This window comes from Phaethon lepturus, unplaced genomic scaffold (genome assembly GCF_000687285.1).
Source record: "Phaethon lepturus isolate BGI_N335 unplaced genomic scaffold, ASM68728v1 scaffold36775, whole genome shotgun sequence".
In the NCBI taxonomy this organism is placed as follows: domain Eukaryota; kingdom Metazoa; phylum Chordata; class Aves; order Phaethontiformes; family Phaethontidae; genus Phaethon; species Phaethon lepturus.
This window is the reverse complement of record NW_010541912.1, coordinates 7,302-31,150: the sequence shown is the minus strand read 5'-3', so window position 1 is coordinate 31,150 and position 23,849 is coordinate 7,302. Positions and strand designations below refer to the sequence as shown.

Sequence of the window (23,849 nt, the reverse complement as noted above, 5' to 3'; positions counted from 1 at the left end):
ATTTGGAGACGTGGAGAAATCGCAGTCTTTCCACAATGGGAGAAAGGACAGACTGTATGAAGTCGCATAGTTCACTGGCTGAATACAGCCCCGTCAATAAATCAGACAGGACGGATCCAAGTGACAGCTCTGAAATACAGGATGGAAACCAAAATACAATGCAACTGAAGAAAGAAATATCTTTGATAAATGGGATAAGCCTTATAGTAGGCAACATGATTGGTTCAGGTATCTTTGTGTCTCCCAAAGGAGTTCTCATCTACAGCAAATCTTATGGATTGTCTCTAATAATTTGGGCAATCGGAGGGGTTTTTTCAGTCTTTGGAGCTCTCTGCTATGCTGAACTTGGAACCACTATTACGAAGTCAGGAGCCAGCTACGCATATATCTTGGAGTCTTTTGGGAGCTTCATTGCTTTTATCCGTTTGTGGACCTCACTCCTAATTGTTGAGCCAACTAGTCAGGCAATTATTGCCATCACCTTTGCTAACTACATAGTTCAACCTTTTTTCCCTTCTTGTGATCCTCCATATTTGGCTTGCCGTCTTATAGCAGCTGCTTGTGAATGTAAGTATTTCTGGAAGTTTGCTATGGTAATTTTTTAACCAGGGTTGAGTTTTATTAAAACAAATCCTACAAAGTCCCAGAGTTGTTGCATGTTGAATCTGCAACGGATTGAGTTACAGTGGGGAAAAGAACAATTTCCAGCACATCGGTAACTTGCAGGTATTCAGTCAGTGAATTACCATTTTCTCATTCAGAAGCAGAATAAGGTATTTAACTCTTCCAAGTTTATTTACATGGCAAAAATGGGGGAAAGTTTGTTTTCCCTCAGAGAGGTATATTAAATCAAACCTCAAGATACTTTTGGTGCGGTCTGAGTTGTTGCAAAATAGCTCTTACGCTATAAATTCTGATGTAATGTATCTTACAATAGCTTCTCAATGTTTATACGCTTAAGTAATTACTCTGGTAGGGTTTCAAAAGATCATTCATTCAAGATTACTCTTTATGCTTCTGATTAACTATAACATCAGTACAACAGTACCTGTTGTAAAGCTTTTTTGAAAAGCAGAAATTTTTTGTGCACATAAAACATTGAAATGTTTGTAATCAGATAGCCGGCTCAGTCAATATAGAGGAACAACTGTCCACATGCTTCAAATAATGACTGTTCTGCTATATCAAGAGAATGAAACTGTATGATTGTACTGTGTGTCTTACTTAACTTTAGGTATTTCCTATTAAAAGTATTTATATACATATTTTACATTTCCAGTAAACAGTGAAAAATGTATTTCAGAGAGTCTGTATGGCAATCCTTCATGTACCGATCAGTCACCATGTGCATGAGCCTGCTATCCCTACTGACGTGATGCTTTTATCATAAAGCTAATACAGAACTTGGCCTTTTTTGCTGCCAACAATATGCTACAGGGAGGAGGTGTGCTACTCCCAGCTAGTTCCTTTTAGAGGCAACAGGGAGTCTGTTGAAATAGCTCCAATGTTTCTTACTACAGTTGTCTGTGTAGGACTAGAAGAGGGGAAAGAGAGAGCAGTAGTGTGTGCTTCAAATATTTGACCTCTATAACTGTGAACATTATAGCTTCCCCTTCCATTTGTCTAAGTTAATTTGCTACTGTTGGGAAAGCACTAATGTGCTGGTCCAGATCCAGGTAGTGGGAAGAATAACAACAAACTTCTTCCAAAAAATCTGTCAGCTTACTCAGTTTTGTTCTCCCCATCTTCCTCCTCCCTTCCAAATGTGTGTCCATGTTTTGTTGTGACAACTGCAGGAAAGAAATGAAGGACCTGTAACGTCATGTTCACATTTCTTAAACAGATACTGTCCCTAGGTATCCCAGCACAGATTCAGGAGTGTGGGGAAATCTGCTCTTCCATTTAAGATATCTCACATCTGAGGGGAGTTAGCCCTTATAAAAAACAGTTTATCAAAAAGCAAGAAATTAAGACAAAGTGATTCAATTAAAATGATTGTATAGTAAATGTAGAAAGACAATGTGATGTCCTCTACACTTGCTGTTAAGAAAGGAGATTTATCACCTTTTTCTTTAGTAGAGACATGTGACAGCAAGATCACTCTTATGTAGGTGGAACAACTTAATTTAACAGTCCATTTTATGGTTTAAGTGCTTGTTCTACCCTGCTCAAGGTGTCAGTGCTGAGGCTCTCACCCCTGCTCTAACTTCATTTAGCTGTTGCTGTTAAAGCCTACACTTCTCACTGGCCTGGCAGGGCTGACGTGTGTCAAATCCTTACCTCTGGTTACGATGAATACTTTATTAATGAAGTTACTGGGAGTGGAAGTCTGAACATTGGTTAGGTACAGATTGTAGGTGAGAATGGGTGGGTTTGTTGTGGGGTCTCTTTTATTTTCTTTGAACTGTAGTAATGACAATACTAGATCTAGTATGAGATCAGTCTTAGTGTTATACAGCATTACTTTGTCAATCATTTTGGCAATGGGGATGGCATCTGGTGCTACAGAACTAAATTTGAGGGTTCTCAGGAACTTTAAGTAGCTAAATGATAATTAAGTTGAAGACATGAGAGAATAATTTTAGTAAAAGAAAGAGAGAGGGGATGTGGCTTATTCAACTTCTTGATTATCTTTTTTTTTTCTTTTAAGATATCAGAGACAGAGTAGCATTTCATCTGGAGTAGAGACCAAGCCCTAACCTACTAAAATAAAGAGTTAATAATAATTACTCCGAATGAAAGTTGGTTTAAAAAAAAAAATGGCCAAAATAAACCCTGTGAGCAAATACTCTATAGATAATACCAATCATGAATACTGAAGAGCAGAGACCAAGCAGAGTTGTTTTTTTCCCCGAGGGCTCTTTAGAAGCTGCAGCAGTCCTGACTTTTGAAATTTGATACAACTGTTTTTCCCCTCATCTTGCCAAGCACAGTGGAATCTTGTACAACTATTCCACTTGGCCAGACTGTCTAGTATACTAGTGCCATTCTTTTGAGCTCATTACCTTTCTTTTGTTATCTTTTAAAAATTATTACTTTTCTATTTGGTAACTGTGCTAAGTACATTTTTATCTTAATAATATCACATTATTCTTGGATTATGGGAAAGGTAGTAATTTATCACATCTTTTCATTTAATTTTGATTTGCTATTACCTTACTCCTTAAACAATCAAGTTTCATTTTTATTTATATGCATATTTAAAATACATAGTACAAAAAAATTGTTTGGAGATAAAAAGTACAATAGAATATAACCACTTGTTTACTTGCTAGAGAAAAGAGATTTGGGGAAAATATTTAAACTTCTGGGTTGGAATCAATAATGTAAGGATAATCTATGTAAGAAAAATATGCAATGAATTAGTATTTTGTTCAATAAAGAATGCTGAAGATACTGAATCCCATTCAACACTCAGCATTTGAGTTCAGGCAGAAGTTGTCTAGCTTTCCACTGGAGGAAAAAGTAATAAATGCAAAAGCAAAATGTTGAGAGCCATGAGAACAATGTGTTTCAGCAATAGCTTGAAAAGTGTTTATTGGGGAAGTTGGTCATATGAGTAAGTTTAGTCAGCCACTGTTACTAAAATGTTTGTAACATCTGAAAGTCTCACTTCAAGTTCCATTACAGTCTTGTGAAATAGGTCTGACATTGATTTATTTTGGGATAGAGGGAGGAACATATTCAGAATACTCATTACTTTCTACAAGTTCTTAAAAATCCAGATTAATGTTGTATTAGCTGTAAAGCATATGTTATTTGGTCAGATCTGTTCTAACCTCATTTAGTAATACAGTTTAATACAACTGGAAAAGAGTGTTGACTTGTCTGTGACCTGAATTCAGTATTGCAAATACTCTATGGAAGGGGAAGGTAACAAGGAAGGGGAAAAATCTTTTTCAAACACTCTTAATATGTTTGCTTAAAGGAGTTTCTAGATACTCTTTCATTTATCAGAACAATACTGATAAATTTAAATGAATAATTTCATGGAATGGTTTCTTTAGCTTCAGCATAGTTGCAGAATGCAGCTGATGAGGGATAACGTTAGGAAAACGGGCATACAATGAGAGCATGGGAAGGCCTTTCCTTCCATCTTTTCAAACAGTGTGTATTAGAACATCTGTTTCCTACTGTTTTGTTTAAACCAGTGTGTTCTCAGTACCAGTGTATTTTGCTTAGTTTAACCTAAGTATTTGTATAACAGGTAAGTGCATACTTAGATTATAATTTAGAATCTTTGAAAAATTAAACTGACTGTTGTTCAAATAGTCTTTTAATTTTTCTTTTCTTATTTCTTCCCCCCCCCTAGGTCTTCTAACATTTATAAATTGTGCCTACGTTAAATGGGGAACACGGGTGCAGGATATATTTACTTATGCTAAAGTCACTGCTCTTATTGTCATCATCATAACTGGACTTGTTAAAATATGCCAGGGTAAGCTTATAAAATTAAAGCAAAGGTTTGTGTTTATCAATTAAACTGAGTAACTGGTCTAAAGACAGAAAAATACCTCTGTGTGTGTTATCAAATGCCTCAATACAAGCATAATTTAGCCACTTTAAAAATACCAATAATGCCAATGTTTGGCATTATCATGATATTGTATCATGAGAAGCTGTCCTATCTCAGTTGACTTTGAACTGGGTAAAAGAAGGTAACTGATTGCTCAGCAATGTGTGATTTACAGCCTGCAGTATGGAATAATAAAGTAAATGAAAACAGCAAAATACAGAGTTCGCAAAATACAATGGGAGCAGAGAAAGCTGTAAATTTCTGTACGGAATATGCTACTTTAGTGAGATCAACTGAATTTTTATTTTTTTTTTAATTAATTTTATGCCAGTCTGAGAGTGACTGAACTTAAAGTAAAAACAGATTTGTAAGAACGTGTAAGCAGGTTTGTGAAACAGCATCTCTTTTTTTTGCTTAAATCCTATGTTCTTTTATAGCTGTTGAGAATTAGAAAGTCACTGGGGTTTTGGAATTTGTTTTTTTTTTAATTTGTGTGTGTGTTGGGCATTGTGCCTTCAAGTTACAGGAATTTGGAGCTTAGTTTTGTTCTTATCCTTTCCTTTGGGGACAATATGTTGGTGCATTAGCTTAAAAAAAAAATCACCCTGCTTTCAAAGCTGGCATAAAGGCCTTTCCCCAGCAATCTCGCAGTTTGTGTCCTTTGCTCTAACGGGTTATTGTTGAAAGTCCATGAGGAAGGTAATTACTGGGAATGGAACAAAAATATCCATATGTGAGCACCCTGCTGGAGTGTTGAATCCTTAGCACATCTGCCCCTCCTTTGTTTTGTAGATACTGAGCTGGTTCACTACTAACTTCCTTGACATTGTCTCCCTCCTCTGTTTCTAACTCAGCAGTTACTCTCCTGTGTCTGTGCCAAGGAAATAGCAATGTCTGATTGAAGATAAAAAAAAGAGAAAGAAGTGAAGATATTTGAGAGGCCTCAAATATTTGCCCGGCCAGTTTTGATGGAGTCTAAATGTTTCAGGATGCGTAGCACAGGGCACATTTTGGAGTTACATAGTTACTCACCTTGCTGTGTTTGGAGTTTTGTGTGTGTCTGTGTATGTAAAATAGTCAGAATATACAGAACTACCATTGATGAACTTCTCTTGACTTCCTTAAAGTCAAAAGATGGCACAAGTTCTCACAAATAGTGGTGCAAAAAAAAAATAGAATTTTTCTCTTAGCTTGGGAAAATTTTATCTCAAGTAACAGTAATATTTAATGTTCTGTTAATTGTTCTCAGTTTTCTATTTCTAATAGCTAGAACTTAACCATCCATTTAGTTTTGGGGTTTTTATTTTTGTGGTAATTGTCTAAAATCAGCTGTAATCTTTGTTTTCTGCATAGGCTAAATGACTGAAAATTTAAAAGGACATAGAAGGATAGAGTGAATTATTGTATAAATACATATGTTATAAAAAATACATTTAGCCTGAGTACTGTCTTTGCCAGCTGTTTGTAGCTTAGCCTGAACCTAATGTTCCTGATTATTCTGTGCCGTTGTGGATGAACTAGGTGTTTAATTATAGAACAGTATCGTCCACAGAGAATAATTTTTAGTAGTTTAAATGCCATCCTTATTCTCATGGCAGAAGTGCAGAGTAGAATTGGAAAAAGGGCTTAATAAGCAGCTTTGGAGGAATTAGAGTTTCTGGGGTTTTTTGTATTTGTGTGCCAAGCTGAAAAAAATTACTTGCTATATTTTATTATCCTGTACTTCATTGCGTCTCTTCCACACACAGGACACTCATCGCACTTTGAGAACTCTTTTGAGGGATCGTCTTTTGATATAGGAGACATTTCCCTCGCACTCTATTCTGCCTTGTTCTCTTACTCTGGTTGGGATACGCTCAATTTTGTAACAGAAGAGATCAAAAACCCAGAAAGGTAAACCTGGATAGTTCCCAGTTTGCTTGTTTTGTGGCTGTATTTCAGTAAAGAGTTCTGAGCCTATAAAGAAATGAGTGGAACTGCTCTATACTTAGATGGTAAAGCTGTGAACTACCACCAGCAAAGATTTACTAGTTTTAAAGTACATTAAAAAGGGGGGGGTGGGGAGGAGATAAGAATAAATAAGTCTAGATGAATGCAGGATGCTGTATTCAGTGCTTGATAAGCTTTCGATTCAAGATGTTGCTACTATTAATTACAATAGGTGTTAATATCACAGTGAAACAGTTACGTAAGTGTAGTCTGTGCTGTGTTTATCTGTGCAATAATTATGATTTCATATTTGAGAATGTTATCTTTTCCATTAATTTGTGCTCTAAAAGTGTGACTGACTAAACTAATCTTGTTCAGTTGTGAGTCTGTAAGCAGATGCCTTTTATGTTAAAAATAGAATCCCATTTGATCGTTTTACTTCCTATTATAAGCAACAGCTCAGATTGCTACAACTGAAAGATGAAGAATGGAAGAGAGATTTTTGTTTTTTTCAATTCTCCCAACTGATTTTGACTTTTGCATTTTGTTCTGTTACACCGGAGTTCTATGCTCTGCATTTATTTAACCAGGAAATTTATCTATTAAAAAGATAAAATAACAGATAAGTATTTTAACTTTAAAAGTAGCTTGTTTTTTGTCAGACTGAATGTTAATTGACAGTGTTTCCTTAAATTATCTTGCAGAGATTTATTATACATATTCCAAAGAGACGTATGTTTTCTGTTTGCATCAGTCATTTAGTCCTTCAAATTGCTGTTTTCCACTGAAGGAGCTCCCCTTTTGAGTGCTGTTGCAATGCCTTTTCACCTTTTTTTAAAGTTAGTGTATTGTTCTGCGTTATCAGTTGGATAACTCTTGTCTTAGATGCATTGTTTTGAAAAACAATTTTTCTCACAGGTTATTCAGCTGATGAAAATGTCTTTTGATTCATTTGCTATTTATAGGCATCAGTGCCTAACACAAGCTCCAATCTTGGTAACAATTGTAGCTGATAAAGTGAACTTCAAATTCTAGCTTTCTACATTGACAATTCTTGGGAATAATGAAATGTTCCAGACTTCTAGAACATTATTCCAAAAATTACGTTCTTTTCATATTCACTTGATTCATAGTGCCCTCATGCTTGTCTAGTCAAAAGCTGCAATCCACGAGTTAAATTTGAAATTTTTTCTTGGCTTTAGTCTTGGGTGATGCAAAATCCTTAAAATGCCATTTCAGCTTTTTGTTCCATTATGAAGCAGTTCTGAAGTAATTTCTAAGTGGTTTTCTAATTCTGTTTCTTTTCTGCACTGAGGTTCACAGATCTCTTACTGCGAGTGTGTAACCTGGTAGTAGTCAGAACTCCCAGTTACTAATTTACTGATGTATACGTGGGGGTGTAGTGTGGTGTGTGTTTTTCTACTTCCACAGTATCAGACAAACCCAGCTGCAGTTCTGGGCTTTGGGAAATTTTTGAAGAAACTTCCAAAGTGCATTTCATTTTTCTGCTTTGTTGGATTTTTGGTTTTTTCTTGTTGTTAATTGGAAACCATGTTCATGGCAAATGCTCATCCATGTCACCATGTTATATTTGATTTCAAACTGGGCAAATGTGAGAGTAACACTCTCAGTTCTGCTTTCCCTTCTGAGACATTTGAATATCCCTGCAAGCTTTGGGGAAAGAAAAAGGCTGAGAAGAGACAGAGCCTAAAATTAAAAGTTTGCTTCTGCTCTGCAGAGTTGCTCCTTGTGGAGCTGCAGACTCAGAGCTGTAAGTTTATATCAGCTTTTCTTACCTGTTTACATCTAGAGTTTTGTGGTGTTTTTTATGTTACTCTAGATTTTTTTTTGCTTACTTTCTAGACATGTGTTTGCTAGTAAGATACGCCACATCCTGAGATTCACAGCTGTGTAGCAATTTTGGGTCTGCCCTCTGCATGTTTACTTTCTGCAGCTATGCACCCCAGTTAGTTTGTTTTCTGCAGTGATGCAGATGAGTGCAGATGAGAAGATCAGGGGTTTGGTTTGGTTTAGTTAATCTCCCTACATCAGTTCTAGAAGTAGGTGCTAGAAGAACCCAGCATTCCTCAGGGAGAATGAGTGCAGTGACTCAGAGCTCTGCCCCTTTGGGTTCTAGTTCTGGTAATTAACACAGCCAATAGGAAATAATTTAAAGCATGTAAATTTGAAGGCTATTATTACTGACCTGGAAACCCTGAAGTTAGGGTACTAGAAGAGCAGTTGCATAGAATCCCTTTTTACATGTAATTTGGGTTTTAAGTTACCACAAAACATTCAATTGTTTCCAGTATTCTGTATTAGAATTTCTAGTTTTTAAAGAAACCAAACTCTGGAAGAGATACTTATTTTGAAATCTTTATTCTGTCTTCATACCTTTTATCTCTAAGGTAAAGGATGCAAATAAGTAAGTTTATTCTGTTATTAATGGCTTATTTTTTCCCTGTGTTGTGGGTTGTTTGTTTGTTTGTTTTTGTTTTGTTTTGTGTTTTGTTTTGTTTTGTGTTTTGTTTTGTTTTGTGTTTTGTTTTTTGTTTTGTCTTACAGGAACTTGCCCCTGGCTATTGCAGTGTCTATGCCAATTGTGACTGTTATCTATATTATGACCAATATAGCTTACTATACGGTGCTGGATGTCGAAGCAGTTCTTTCTAGTGATGCTGTGGCAGTGGTAAGTTGACCACGTGGTATTTTGCTATATTATTCACTTTTCAGCTTTTAGGGATGCATTTCATTTGGAGGAACAAACCAGGAAAAATCCCTAGTTTATTTTAGTACTTCGCTGAATACAGAAGGACAGAAAAACTCGTCATGAATAATTTAATCTTAAATAGGAAAGTAGTTAATGAAATCACATATAATAATAATAATATATTGTCAGAGTTATTAAAACAAGCACAGATGCATCTTGTTAATGTGTTTTGTGAAGATGCTAATTAGACTTGTGCAGTTTGAGCTGATTGTAAATTAGACTCATTAGTAGATAATTGTCTTCTCTGTTCCTTCATGCTGCACTATTTAGAAAGCTGGAGCGGTACGCAAAGCAATATTGCACTGAGATACATTCTACTGAGCTAAGAATTGGTGCAAGGCTGTAAATGGATATGTTGCAGCTCAGCTATGACAAAGTTTAGCTTTGTATCTCTTTCAGTAACTTAATTCACTGTCTTCCCAGCATTGTGTTAATACTAGTAACTTTTAATATTTTGAAATTCATTATTTTTGTGTATGAATGGAAGTTTGAATCCAATTAAAATACATAAGCTTCTTAAAGTAAAAGCTGGTCAAAACATGTTTTATACTTAAAGCTAATCATTAAAAAAGTGAAGGGTTTTTTTGCCCTGTAGCTAGTGAATTAATTGGATAGTTCTGTTTACTATATCCTTTAGACTTGAGACTTGGAAAATTTAATCTTTTGGGTTATTTAAATCAGAGGAAAAGAAACAGCTTTCCTCTCTTTTAGATTCCCAGGTAGCTTCTAAAATTTAAGTAGTTAGACAATGGACAGGGAGTTTTAAATATATCAAAACGAAGGAAGTATTCACTCTGTTCACGCAGAGGATTACTATGATTAAAATCTGGTTTAGCAAATCAGCACACTCTTTATTTCACGTATTTAGGCAGATGGTTCTGCAAAAGCACTTACTTGACTTTCAAACTTGAGAAATATTTATATTAAATGTAAGCTTTCAAAATAGTTTATGGTAAATGTGCGCTGTAACTTGTTATTTCAAAAGTAATTATGCAGATATTTATTTCAAAATGTATTGAAAGTAAAATTTTAATTATTTTCCTCTTTTTAGCTTGAATATGGAAATACAAAGTTGTCATAAAATACACTGTGAAAAACTTGATAAATCACTTCAGCATGAAACAAAACAAATAAGGACAGAAAATCTTTAATTTTGAATCAGCATATGCTAAGGGGTAATAAAATCTCCAGGAATATCTATCTCTGTTGTAGGCCATGGTACCCGATATAAAGTGCCTTCCGGTGACTCATAATGGAATTTTAGTTCTTGTCTAGGATTAATTAATCCAGACAAAAAAAAAAGCCAATACACAGTCCACTGTCCATCCTGACTTCTGTAATGCAATATGCTATTGTTTTTTTCTAACAAAGACTTGGGAAATACACTCCTTTGACAGCAATGAAGTTCTGCAATCCAGCCTATCCCTAAGAGTATTCTGGGCCTACTCTACTGCTCCTGGCCTTTGTCATCACAGAGGTTTATACAGCCGTTTGGTGAATGGGATCACGAAAACTGATCCACCCTGGGAGATTGGGGGAATGATTCACTATGTTGCTGTACACGGCAAGTGGTAGCGCTGCAGCAGCAGTGTGTGGCCGGATGAAGGAGGAATGACAGATGCCTGAACCTTACTACACATGTGAAACCCAGGCCTAAATTGTTATGGTTTTATATACACTTCATTTAGTTGTTCTTTGACATTGTTCTTGACCAAAAGTGAGGGTTTTTTTTGTGTATGTGTGTATACATTTGTGTATATACACATGCTGGGTAATTTTATGTGAAACTGTAATACTCTGAACTGGACAGATCAGATCTACCTCTCTAGTATAGGAGGCATCTGGGTGTGGAAGAGGAGAAAGGAAGACGTAAGAATGATATAAATCCTTAGTCTGATTGCATGCAAGATACTGGGCAACCAGGATGAGAATGAAAAAATATGTTTGTGATTTCCAAAGTTACTAGGTGGTTTACTTCTTGTGCTAGTTTTAATGAAACTTAATAGGATGAATGACTTTGGAAGTCTAGAGCTGTGCTTTTTCACTAGATCTTGAGATTGCCAAATACTTGCACTTAGACTTAGCATTAGTTAAATTTTTAAAGGCATTGCTGCTGAGACGTCTCGTCAGCTGGCAAACAATAGTCTTTTGAATGCCACTACTTACATACCTTTTAGAATGACACGGTGAAAGTGCAGCTGAAGTTTAAGACTTAACACATGATTCATTAAAGATTCCTTTTCATTGCTGATATAAATTTAATTGCACAGCTTTATGAAACCAACTTTAAGCTCAATCTATTAATACATTAGCAAGTAGCGTGGACCTCTGGAAGGATGTCTGTAGAGTGGAACAGTTGACACTGAGGACCTGACATGCACACTGTACATACTTCAGAGGTATTTTACTTTGGAGTACCTCTGATGAGGTCCGGTGGGACTGAATGCTTACGTGTGGTTGGATTGCAGTAGGTAAGCTCTTAAAGTGCATCTTTCAATTTAGCCTGTTGTAAAAGGGAAGCTCCCTTTAGCTCTGATGCTGAACATGTGAACCAAAAAGCAGTAAGTGGCAATAATGGGGAGAGTTGCTTCAAAAGTGCACTTGCAGTCCAAATTAAAACGCTCATAATGCACCCATAGTTTTCTAGTGAATAAGGAAAAAAAGAGCTAATGACTGTAATGGTCTGTATTTGAAAACGCTCCTATAATACAGAAATGTAAAAATCTTCACAATGAAATTTGGGTGGTGGAAGGGAATTTTATCCACAATGGAATCTTGGGACATTGTGGTCAGTGGATGAGAGAGAGAGAGATGAGAATTAAGCCAATCCAAAAACTAATCTGAGGAAAATGAGCCACCAATGATCTGCTCGTATATTCTACATGTGATACATGGTACAGATTGCTGTAGTTTCCTTATTGCCCTCTCTGTAGTTGTAGGGTGAAAATTACAATAATGGTTTTTTAACATGGTAGTAATATTGCTGCATTTGAGAGCATTTTGTGTAGTAAAGCAAGTGTTAAATTTAATGGAAGGAATGGAGTAGCTTTCTCGTATTCATTTCAGTCAAGTGGCTTTGAGCTGGGAAGGGGGGGTAAGGCTATTTCCAGTTTCTAAATGATGAAAGTAAAAGTTATAAGTAAAAGAAATACCAATAATAGTGTATCTTTGCACATGACCTTGCATACTTTTTTTCTTGGTGCCTGGGAGGTGAAAGAAGTCTTACCAAGGGATGATATGGAACAAAATGATGAAATGTCCTTCTTTTACTTCAGTATTAGCTTCATTGTGGTATAGTCCCAGTGTCAGGGCTAAGAAACTGATGTTTTTAAGCTCGTTTTTGTTCAAGTAATTAAATAATACAGTAACAGCTAGCTTAGAAGTTCTGCACATGCTCTTCAGACAGTTGCTGATCGTGTAAAAATGACTTCCTTTTTCAAAGATTCCTGCCAGAGTTTCACAGTTGACTTCTGTTTTACTTCTTTATGCAAACCATCACAACCCTTACTGTTAAAGTTTATGCATATGAAGCAGTTACTCTGTAGCATAAATGCACTTAAAGGTTCTTTTAATTATTTATTTTATCTCACCTTCCCCTGTCACCAAACAACTCTTTTTTCACATCTGAGAGTGCCGTTGTATTTTTTGTTTGTGAAGAGGGCAGCTGGGTCCACAAGCACTTTTTGGTTTGCTTCATCTTCTAACAGGAAAGAACATGCTGGCTGCCAGTGCATAGCTTGTTACCTGCTTCCTGTGTTTGGTCATGCCTGGGATTTTTTGACTGAGCTTATACAATAGGTGATACTTGGCAGCTACCTTCTTTTATTTTGAAAAGCTAAAAATGATTCCTGGTTGAAGCACTGTTGTTGTCCTGCATAGCTGGCTGTCATCTTCCTTGGAGCTGTACAGCTTTGTAGATTGAGGATAAAGATGACGACTTCAGTTTCATCTTTGAATACCATCTTGTGAGACCAGCATTGATGAATCCAAGTTACCCTGGTGTGCTCATATTCTAGAGCAGACTTGCTTTACTTTGACATACCCTCTCCCTTAATGAAACAGGAATGTGGGAGGCTGTGTGTTCTAGCTGTTTTATTCTTCTTTGGTGTATAGTTTAACAAATTATGAGTCTCTTTCTTCTAACCGAATTCAGCCAGAAATTCTTAAGTTACTCTTAGACCTTTTGGGTATTGCTTCTCTTCCTTCATTTGGCCAGTCACAGGCTTCTTTTCTGAAGAAGAAAATCTGTTTGTCTTCAGCTGCCGGTGTCATGTTTACCTTCTTCGCTGCCACTGGCACCTCCCGGTAAGGTTCCTTTGGATGAAGTGCACATTCTGTACCTTATAATGGAAGAACTCTTCATGAGGGTCAGGCAGTTGCTTTTAGAAGTGAGCTGTTTAATAAGTCATTTGCCTTCTTTCTTGGAGCTAGCCGTAATTCACTGCCAATGCAGCACTCCTGTTGCCAATTACGTAGAAGTTCTCTGGCTTTGGAGGCCAAGCTGAAGAGTTGAGCGAAAACTTGAAAGAGTGCTACATAGTATTTGCAATATGAGAAAGGTAAGAGACTCTGGAAAATATTGAGCCCTTATTCTACAGCTGGCTATTAAAATGCTAAGAACAGGATAAACACCTGAGAAGATTTAGATCAAGTATCTTCAGCACCTCAATGAAGACATAAACGAAACTGTTTTACTGTTGGAGCTGGCATCTGTAATCTTAATGTGGGCCATGCAGAAGAGACGTGTTGCATGTAGGGGACATGCGGTATATTAATGCAGTAGAGTAATGCTGATTCCCCATACCATAAGATTGTATTGGGTGACCTGAAAATGAAGAGAGACCTAGCACTGCACTGATACCATTTTCTTCAAGAAAAGGTATTGCCAATACAGGGAGAGAATTATGTCCATTTGAGTAGAATCAATCAACAGAATGGTGGTTGAAACAAGAATTACAGGAAACCTGAACATTTAAATTGCTTTCTTTTGCACCTTTACAATTCTCTGACTCTTGTTTTCAGTTGATGTGTACTCTCTTTCCTTTCTTTAATCTATGTGACGTTAAATCTAATTTGGTCAAACTGGACAGATGTCATACAGTATCTTGACAAATGTAATCTGTGGCAGTGGAAGAAAACATCATCTACTCGGTGTTTTTTTTGCATGTGTGGCTTCCTGATTGCCATAAATCATAGTTTCTTTGTTTCCTTTAGGAAGTAGCTCCTTAAAGGCCTGAGAAGATTAAAATTGAGAAAACAGACTGTAGTTCTGACTGCCAAATCTTCCTGTAATTTGTGAATATATTTATACTCTGCCTCAAGAGAAAAGTCAAAGCAGAATTAATTGCACTTCCAAGATACTAGTCAGATTGCTCATATATATTAATCTCCTTACTGCTATATGTGACTTTCAGGGTGAGAATGTTACAGAACTGAGCCTGGAAAAGCTTGCATGTGCAATAGGATCTTGAAATGAGTGACATAAAGAGGCTCAGTAGATACCTTCTAAGACTTCCTGATAGAAACACCTCATAATCTTTGGGTATAGTTCTGTATAAGTTTCTTATTCATGTTAGACTACATTCTCTTTGCATTTGTCCATCTGATCAATACTGTTCAGTGCTTTGCCAGCCTAGCATGTGCTCGCAGCTCCATATGCTCTCAGTGTAGTCTGACCTTTTTTGTGTGCCTCTAAGTGCACTTTTTGTGTGCAGCGAAGTGTGATGAAACAGTTCTCATCTTCTGATTTGTAACATAAATGTGGTTCTTTCTAATCATCTGTGTGCCTGAATTACCGGGTGTGAGGCAGTATCCTGTGTATTTTGTTGCTTTATGCAAGGCAATTCCTACTGCTTTTAGTTCAACCTGTTTGTACAGAACTTTGCTTGGACCTTAAAAAGGACAAAAAAGTGTTCTTGCAAACCATTCACAAATTACCAGCTGATGATCATGAGATCAAACTAACCCAAGATAAAAATAAAATGTAGTTAAATAAGTCATTCATGTCTTGAAACAAAGCTGTAATTCAGTTTTTTACCATTCTTCTGGGAGTAATGTAGCATTTTAGTCATGACGAAATGAGGGCAGTTCAGCTGAGAAGTGCATGGCTGGAAGCTTCTTCCTTCATTATTATTCCCTGTTGATGGTTTGGAAAAAAATCAGAACTAAGGGGAACAATTCGAGGTGCATGTCTTTCTACAGTGTGCGTGTATATATGTGTATCTTACATGTTGAATGGATGGGAGGGCATAAAAGGACTTTATCTGTAATTGCAAGTGCTGTATCAGCCACTGAATTCTCTTACTGTTTCCTAGCTGTTAGAAGCAGTTATAGTTCAAGTCTGGACTACACGACTTGTCAGACTATAGCAGAGATGACAATTTAATCTCTTAATCCTTCTTGCTCTTTAGACTTTCTCAGAAGAAACCTGAGAAGAAATCCATCCCCATAGTGGTGGCTTTCTCCTGTTATGGCGGACTAAATGCTTCTGCTATAGCTGCCTCCAGGTAGGCTCCTCTGTCATCCTCCGCATACCCTTATGAATGCTCCATTCTCTCCCCTGTTGCCAGCTCATTTGTTTTTATAAATGCACTTCACTACTCCCAGAAGTAGTGGTAGTTAAAGTGGAATTGGTCAGGTGCTCAGTTCAGAGCCCAGGTCTAGCTCATTTGTGGAGGATCCATGATTGCGGTTTTATCAGAAAGCAGCCACTAACTCTTCTCTCTCCCTGTTTTGGTTTTTGGGTTTGTTTTTTTTTTTTGCCTCTTGGTACAGTGCACGTGGTGTATGTGCTTGATTGCTTTTTGTACTTTTCTCTGCCCTTTCTTATGCAAAATAACCTTCTGACATATGCGCACAGTTGAATGCTTATTGTGGCCACTTTTACTTACACTTCAGTAACGCTTTCTGCAAGAAACACTGTAGAGATCTTTGGTTTTGTCATTGTTCACAAGAGAGTATAGCTCAGCTTTGGAGAAGGCATTTCTTGGCATCTGTTAAAATGAGAGTGTTGAAGGATTTATAAATGTGTATTCTGAAGTCTAAAAGTGTGTTTATTGTCTGAGTAGTAATACGTGAACATGACTGATTTTTATGTTAGAAGTGAGGGTGAAACCCTATCAGAAAACACCTGTGTAAAGGCAGGTTAAGCTAGTTAATATCACTAGAAAGTTTAGACAGACTCCAGGTACCTTTCAACTTTGTTTTGCTGAAAGATCCTTTTGCAGGCAGATCTACTTGGCAAACCAAGCCGAACTTTCTAGATCATCCTCAATTAAAATACTTTTTTGCCTTACCTCACTTAGGGAAAAGTTAAGCTCTTGAAGTTAATGCTCCACCCTTTGGTCTCTCAGGAATCACAACTGCGACATTAGAAAATACATTGAAAACGACAGTTTGGCAAAGGCTGTCACTAGGTTATTCTCTCTATCAAAGAGGCTGACTTGTACAGATCGAGGGATGTTAATTATTTGACTTTAAGCTGGATCATCAGGTGTTATATGTAGTATAGCTTGCATCCAGAATACATTGAATCTATAACGTCTTGATCTGTGTATAATTTGTGGCAGTGATAGCATAGCTTTGCCTTAACTCTTTGTGGTTTTTACCGCTTATATGAGCAATTGCCGTTTTCCAGGATGTGTGAAACAACATTAGCATATCTTAGAAAGATTTGGTATACATTATAGGATGGAAACAGCCTTTGAGTTAGTCCCACATCTGGCATTCCACACTGGCCCATTACTAGATGTTTCAAAAGGAAATGGGAAATGCTTGCAAAGAACAAATGCCAACCTGGGGCTTGGGGGAAAAAACTTCTCCAAATTACATATTAGGTAACTTGCATCCTGCAGCATAAGATTATATTCATATGTTTTCTCTCTCCTCTTTAACTTTAGCTGTTAATATTACTTATCTAAATGCTTATCCTTTAGACAACCTTACTAAACATCTTAATTCTCTAACATCTTGTTGAGTGAGTTCTGTATCTTAGATTTGCATATTAAAAAAAAATCCTCTAGCAGTTTTAAGTTTGGTGTCTAGTAATTTCACGTGCTTTTTGGCTTTGGAAATCAGCGGTCCAGGTTTAAATCATCCTTTAAAATATTGCAACAATTATTGCCTGTTAGATTTTTCATCTTGTCCTCTTTCTTAACTTGTTCTGGAGAAGTTGTCTTGATTCATTCACTGGATCATTATGAATTACATTCTGCTTTGGGAGACCAGGTTTCTCAGAGCTGCATTTAGATCCAGTAAGGACCTGAGAGAAGCACTGTGTGTTCTGCAATTATTTATTCTTGGGCAGCAGAAATCTTTCATATACAATACTGTAAATTAGTTGCTTGTTCAGTTTCAGTTGACTGAAAATGGGTACTCCATGGTATACAGAACACATTTCTTATGGCATGGTCTTTAGTGAAATTGATATTCTGATTTCAGCATGATAGAATTCATACATGGATTAGTTATATTATGTTAATTTTTGTAATTTCTGTGGGAATCTGTGTGTGTGCATTTTTCCACCCATGTTGAAGCTCCATTTTGAGGGAAGCTATAGTAATATGTATAAACTAAGAGAACTCAGGAAGAGAGGTGCTTTAGTAAGAATCAGGGTGACTAACACAGTTGATGCATTGACTTTGAACCTTTTGGCAAGGTTCCCATTGAAGTGATTATATGCTTTTGCATTGTCCCTTAGCAGCAGGAAATCCTATCTGCCTTTGCTGAGGCTCAACTAAATACACAAAAAGATGGAATGAATTTTGCTTTTTAGTGTAGATGATGGTTTACAGCTAAGCAGAGTTGGATTCTGAACCTTAACCTGGATAACATGCTGAAAAAAGCACTTTGTCAACCCAGACAAAGAACAGGAAACTTTTTACTGACATAAGCCAAAGCTTGGCCAGTTATTTTTCTGCATTTTATGGTTTAAAGATTGATGTTATATGCAGGGTTTTGTCTCATGAAAATCAGTATTTCATTTCACACACACATAAAATAAATTATATTAAGTCATTTAGGCTTTTTTGACCTACAAAAACCATCCATAAAATAGATCATAATGAACTGCTTTTGGTTATCTTGTTCCTGGAGTAATTAAATGAAGATTTGACCATTGTTAAATCCAGATAGCTTTATATGCTACAAACAAAGGCTGGTTCTGAATGTTAATCCACTTTGACTGAACTTCATTAGTTCATAAATGATGAAGACCAATAGTTTAAAGGGGACGTCGGGGGGGGGATGTTTCAAAATACTAAAGTATTAAAAAGTTAAGAAAATTTTAGTAATAGAAAAGACAGACCTGCAGAAAACTGAACTAATATATATGATTTTTGTGTCTGAGGATATTGAAATTGATAAAGCAAGAGAGCACTAAGAAGGTGATTAGGGAAAGGTTCATAAAAAGGTTTAGATTACTGCCACCTGCTGAGATGTAAAAAGTTCTGATACCCACAAAACCCTTGGGGTTTGCTTGAATACCACTTATATGTAAGTGGTACATACAGCTTTTTTTTTCTATAAACAGTGATTTCATGCTGTCTAATGTAGACATGATACTTTTGCTACCATGACTGTTAGTTTGCTTCAGTAAAAAAGAAATCATAAGAGTAATTTAGCTATCAGTAGGTAGAATTGGGATAGGAGGGCTTCCACCCATGTCCTCTGAACACAGCATGAGCCATTTTCTGCTTAACTTCAAACATGCTGATGTTCAGACACGTACAGTGCTTATACCGAGATGGGATTTAGAATAGCTGTCAGTCTTCATGTGTTAAATTTCTTGACTTTTCAAACATTTTGTCTGATATTCTCTCTCTGTTTTTTCTCCATCCGGGAGGCTGGACAGAATTGACCAGGACAATATCTTGAAAATTATTAATAATTTTCATTGTACGTCCCAAATCACTGGCAATTGATGACTCTTACCACTTGCTGTGAAACTTTGATGTTCCTGGCTTCTTGGTTTCAGAGCTCTGTCATGTGAAGTCACCACAGTTGGCCTGCAGTTGTCTAGCAGCATTAACAAATGACTGCTAATTACATTCTTGCTCTGCCATTTGCCATGTTGTGCGAGTAGAGCCCAGAGGCCCTGCTGGTGGAGGTAAAGAAAAAGAAGAGGTTGCCTGGGAAATTGAAAAAGAAGGAAAATAAAATAGATTCATAGAATAGTGTATATAAAACAGTAGGTGTGATGGTTGCTGTGTTTATAATCTGCAGTATGGCACTTCCTTTTTTGGATATGCAATTATATTTTTGTCCGTTATTCTCTGTAGTCACTATGTTACACTTGAGTTCTGTAGTTTAGTCAGATAATAAAATATATTAGGATTGGTGAGAAAATTCTAAAACCATTTTGTTTTCCTTTGAGCATTATTTTTGAGAGCAGAAAATGTGAGTTCAGGTGCTTGGCTAAAGAATTTTGTGCTTATTTAGAATCCATAAATTAATGAAAAAGCTATGTGCTTCTTCGTGCTGCATTATGGAATGTCCTTACTATACTACTATTTTTCCATACAAACTTCTTACAAAAGCGTTAATGTCATTGTTTTAATTATGGTGCTTTGCAGATATGTTCATGTTTCCTTTTTCTTTCCCCTTTCGTTAGACATTTGCTGATCAGGTATTTGGTATCTTCAGCTGGACAATTCCCATTGCGGTAGCCTTTTCTTGTTTTGGTGGACTTAATGCTTCAATTCTAGCATCATCAAGGTAGTGCATATCTCTTTCTCTTTCACAAATGTTCCTGAGTATTTTTACATGTGACCGTTATGCTCATCTGTTCTGACAATGGCAAAAATACTCTTGTAACCAAATCTATAATGAATAGCCACAATAAAATACCAGACCTAAGTAAACCCTACATGTGTGTACATACACCCTTAACACTACTTTACTTCCCCGAAGTGTTCCTAGCTGTATGCAGAGTGCAGTTAAAGATCAAATGAACATTGGTCTGTGTGGTGAGTCCTCAGGCGTTCTGATTATTTAGATTATCTTCCATTTTACTTGATGCAATAATTTTAGCAAGCTCCTGTTTTCAAATGTATTTACTTAAAACTTACTGACTTTTAAAAAAATCTTAGTATCTTTTTCTCCTTAAAAGTTGCTACTGCTATTAAGCTGCAGTCAAAAAGCTTAGGATACAGTATAGAAGCTTTTCATCTGAGCACTGATTATGAATGTGACTAGTGAAAGTTTTAACTAGATTTATTCAGGCATTTTAACATCCTTCCTGTCCATTGAATGTATGTGCAATGCCTCTGTACTGAGAACAAATATGAACATGATCTGGTGAAGTAGTCAATATAGAACAATTTGGAATTGATAATAAAATGATGTGTGCTTGTTTTTTGACTATGTGTTTGGGTGAACTCTTTTAGACACCTGGACATCTCTTCTGGTTGGCATTGAAAACTGTTCTGCTATAAGCTGGAATGTTTTCAGCTTTAGCTTTTAGAATTTTTTAAAATAGCAGAAATTTATTTCAGTTACTGTAGATGTTTTCTATTTTACCTGTAGGATTGTTTTTTAAAAATGGGTGTTAACAGCATGTTTCTAAAAGCTTATATATCTTTTAATGGTGGTTGTACAGTACATCTTTACAAGAAGGCTTGAATCCATGTTCCAGTTTAAAGGATGGAAATTAAGTGGTGTAAATACTTATTTTGACTGGTATTGTTTGATTTTCTGTAATACATTCTCTCACACTTATGGCCTTATGGCCTCAACTTTTTTTTTTTTTTTTAGGCTATTTTTTGTAGGATCTCGAGAAGGTCACCTTCCTGATCTGTTGTCTATGATCCACATAGGGAGGTTCACACCCGTGCCAGCACTGCTCTTCAATGTAAGTTGTTACTGCTTTTCTTTTCAGCCATTCAGATGTGACTATATGAATTAGTTAAAGGAAATCTTTAAAAGATCATGAGAACTTCAGATTTACTGTCATAGAGGTGATTCCTGAGAGTGATTTTTGAGCCATAAAATCATGCCAAACACCAAGGAGTGAGTATGAAGTGTTGCTTTCAGGCAAAAAGCAGTATAAACAGTAAGTTTCAAACTTTTGTGTTCATCTCAATCTTGTTCTTTTCTGACAGTGTGCTATGACCCTTATTTACCTGGCTGTGGAAGATGTCTTCAAACTTATTAATTACTTCAGTTTCAGTTACTGGTTTTTTGTTGGTCTGTCTATTGCTGGGCAATTATATCTACGTTGGAAGGAACCAGATCGACCCAGGCCTCTTAAGGTAATGTTTACTTACTACAGAATTGTTTAAAATCCCTGTCTTCCACGTAATATAAAAGTACTGTCTAAAATCTGGACCATACATGTTATGCCTGAAGGTTACAAACTGATCAGGATGTAGAACACTGCTTCCATTTTATATTGTACCATGAAAGCTAGCTTGTCTGCTAGATAAGAAAAAGTGATTGTTGTAGTAGTATATTCTTTCATTGTATGTTAGTTCAATCAGTATCCCTTCTATCAACTAGAGAATGTGTCAATAAGGCTAACGTAGTCGTTTGCCTTCTTTCTTGGATTAGAAACCTCTACTTAGGAATGCTTAAGTTAATTAATTCTGGCAATGTGGACCACATTTAGCTCTGATGGTGTTTCAGTTCAGTATCTGATCCTCTTATCACCTTGATACTTTACACAAAAAAGTAATTCTTGTTTCCTGTGTTTTATAAAACACTTCATGCTGGTACATAGTTTCTTTCAACACAGCAGAGTTACCGTACTTCATTACTTTTGCAATTTTTAGCAGCAGTTCTGTTCAAGAATTATTCTGCAATTTGCTTACGGTTCCAAATAGATGTGTAAGAGGAAGAGCAGATGATTTAACAAAGTGGAGTTGAGAGGGAAAACTCTGTAACTCTCACCAAAATGTTTGTAACTGTAGACAATGAGTATTTCAATAACATTCTGTTCTGTTTTTTCTGTCTGCAGCTGAGTGTGGCTTTTCCAATAATATTTTGTATATGCACAGTATTTCTGGTGGTAGTGCCACTCTATAGTGACACTATAAATTCATTGATTGGAATTGCCATTGCTTTATCTGGAGTTCCAGTCTTTTTCTTGGGAGTCTATTTACCTGCATCAAGGAGACCTCAGTTTATCAACAAGATTTTAGGTAAGCTTCTTTGTAGATGGAGATTTTATTAGGAAAGAGGAAAATTAAATAAGTGAATCTTCATTTGTTGATGAAAAGGGTTGTGGTCTAAGTAACCAAGTAACCACAGAGCTGCTTGCTCACCAGCACACCCCAGCAGGATGAGGGGGAGAATAGGAAGGGCAAAGGTGAGAAGACTTGTTGGTCAAGATAAAGACAGTTTAGTAAGCGAAGGAAAAAAACCCTGCCGCTGGAAAGGTACTTACCACCTCCCACAAGGAGACCGATGCGCAACCAGTCTCCAAGCAACGGCCACCTTGGAAGACACCCTCCCACTTGCATGCACTTCTTCCTCTGCCCCTGTTTTTATTGCTCAGCATGACATCATACGGCATGGAATATCCCTTTGCCTAGTTTGCGTCAGCTGTTCTGGCCATCTCCCCTCTGAACTTCCTGCCCGTCCCCATCCTGCTGGTTGCAGGGAGGGCAGAGTGGGAGGGGGAAAAAGCCTTGATACTGTGCAAGCACTCTTCAGCAATAGCTAAAACATTGGAGTGTTACCAACCCTGTTTGAGTGACAAATCCAGAACAGAGCACCATGTGGGCTGCTATGAAGAATGTTAACTGCATCCCAGGCAGACCCAGTAAAGGGGTATATTGATTTTATGTATGTGTTTTACAGCCAGATTTTACTGTATATTTAAAAGACCACCCACTTTCTACAGACTTTGTCCTCAGTTTTTCTGCGTTTCTCTTTAATCAAGCACATGAAAAGTCTTTTTCTTAAGCAAAGTTGATGACTATAAAAGGGCTGGACATTCTTGATAATGCAAGCTAACTGTCTTGCTTTACTGAATCACTTGCTTGAAGATGGATAGATTTTATGTCAGTCACAGATGGAATTCTGCCTTGTATTGAATTACTGCAGCTAAATTATACATTTCTCTCCAGCAGTACACTGTTGTCATTGTTACTACGTGAGAAAACCATGATGAGGGATATGGAATGGAAGGTTTATAGCATAATCTTAGAAGGCAACAGGTTGTGGTGCTGCAGCAGATAGTGAATATATAAATAATCTGTAATCATGTCACTTCCCTGTGTGCTATTTGAAGTTCTTGTTTTATTCTGTTATTGTACCAATTTTACACTTTTTAATTATAGAGAAAAAATATTTTACTTCAGTTACTTGGTGGGGTGCCTAGAAGAACACCTTAGGATATAAACAGAACAATTTTAAACATTATTTGTTTAAAGAAATCAAGTGGAAGACACTTTCTGCATGAACTTCTCTCATGTGTTTCCCTTAAAAGAAGTGAGGCAGCATTCTTGACAACTAACTTTCATTAGCCAGATGCACTTTGCATAATTAGAGTTGAGATAGGTGGCTATTCTTCTGATTTATCTTCAAATTTTTTCTGCAGGTACAGTCACACGAAATATGCAGCTGCTCTGTTACTGTGTTTTAACAGAGATGGACGCAAATGAAGAAAAGAAGTTAGAAATCAAATCCAACTAA

General features: G+C 36.6%; 1 protein-coding gene across 1 annotated transcript; it reads left to right on the top strand.

Moving 5' to 3' along the window:
• On the top strand, window positions 1-23,849 carry SLC7A6 (solute carrier family 7 (amino acid transporter light chain, y+L system), member 6). Its single transcript, XM_010287874.1, has 9 exons — window positions 1-567; window positions 4,313-4,438; window positions 6,265-6,409; window positions 9,011-9,134; window positions 19,825-19,928; window positions 20,967-21,063; window positions 21,314-21,463; window positions 22,168-22,351; window positions 23,755-23,849. Exons 1-9 carry the CDS (start codon window positions 36-38, stop codon window positions 23,847-23,849), a joined length of 1,557 nt encoding a protein of 518 aa, XP_010286176.1. The 5' UTR covers window positions 1-35.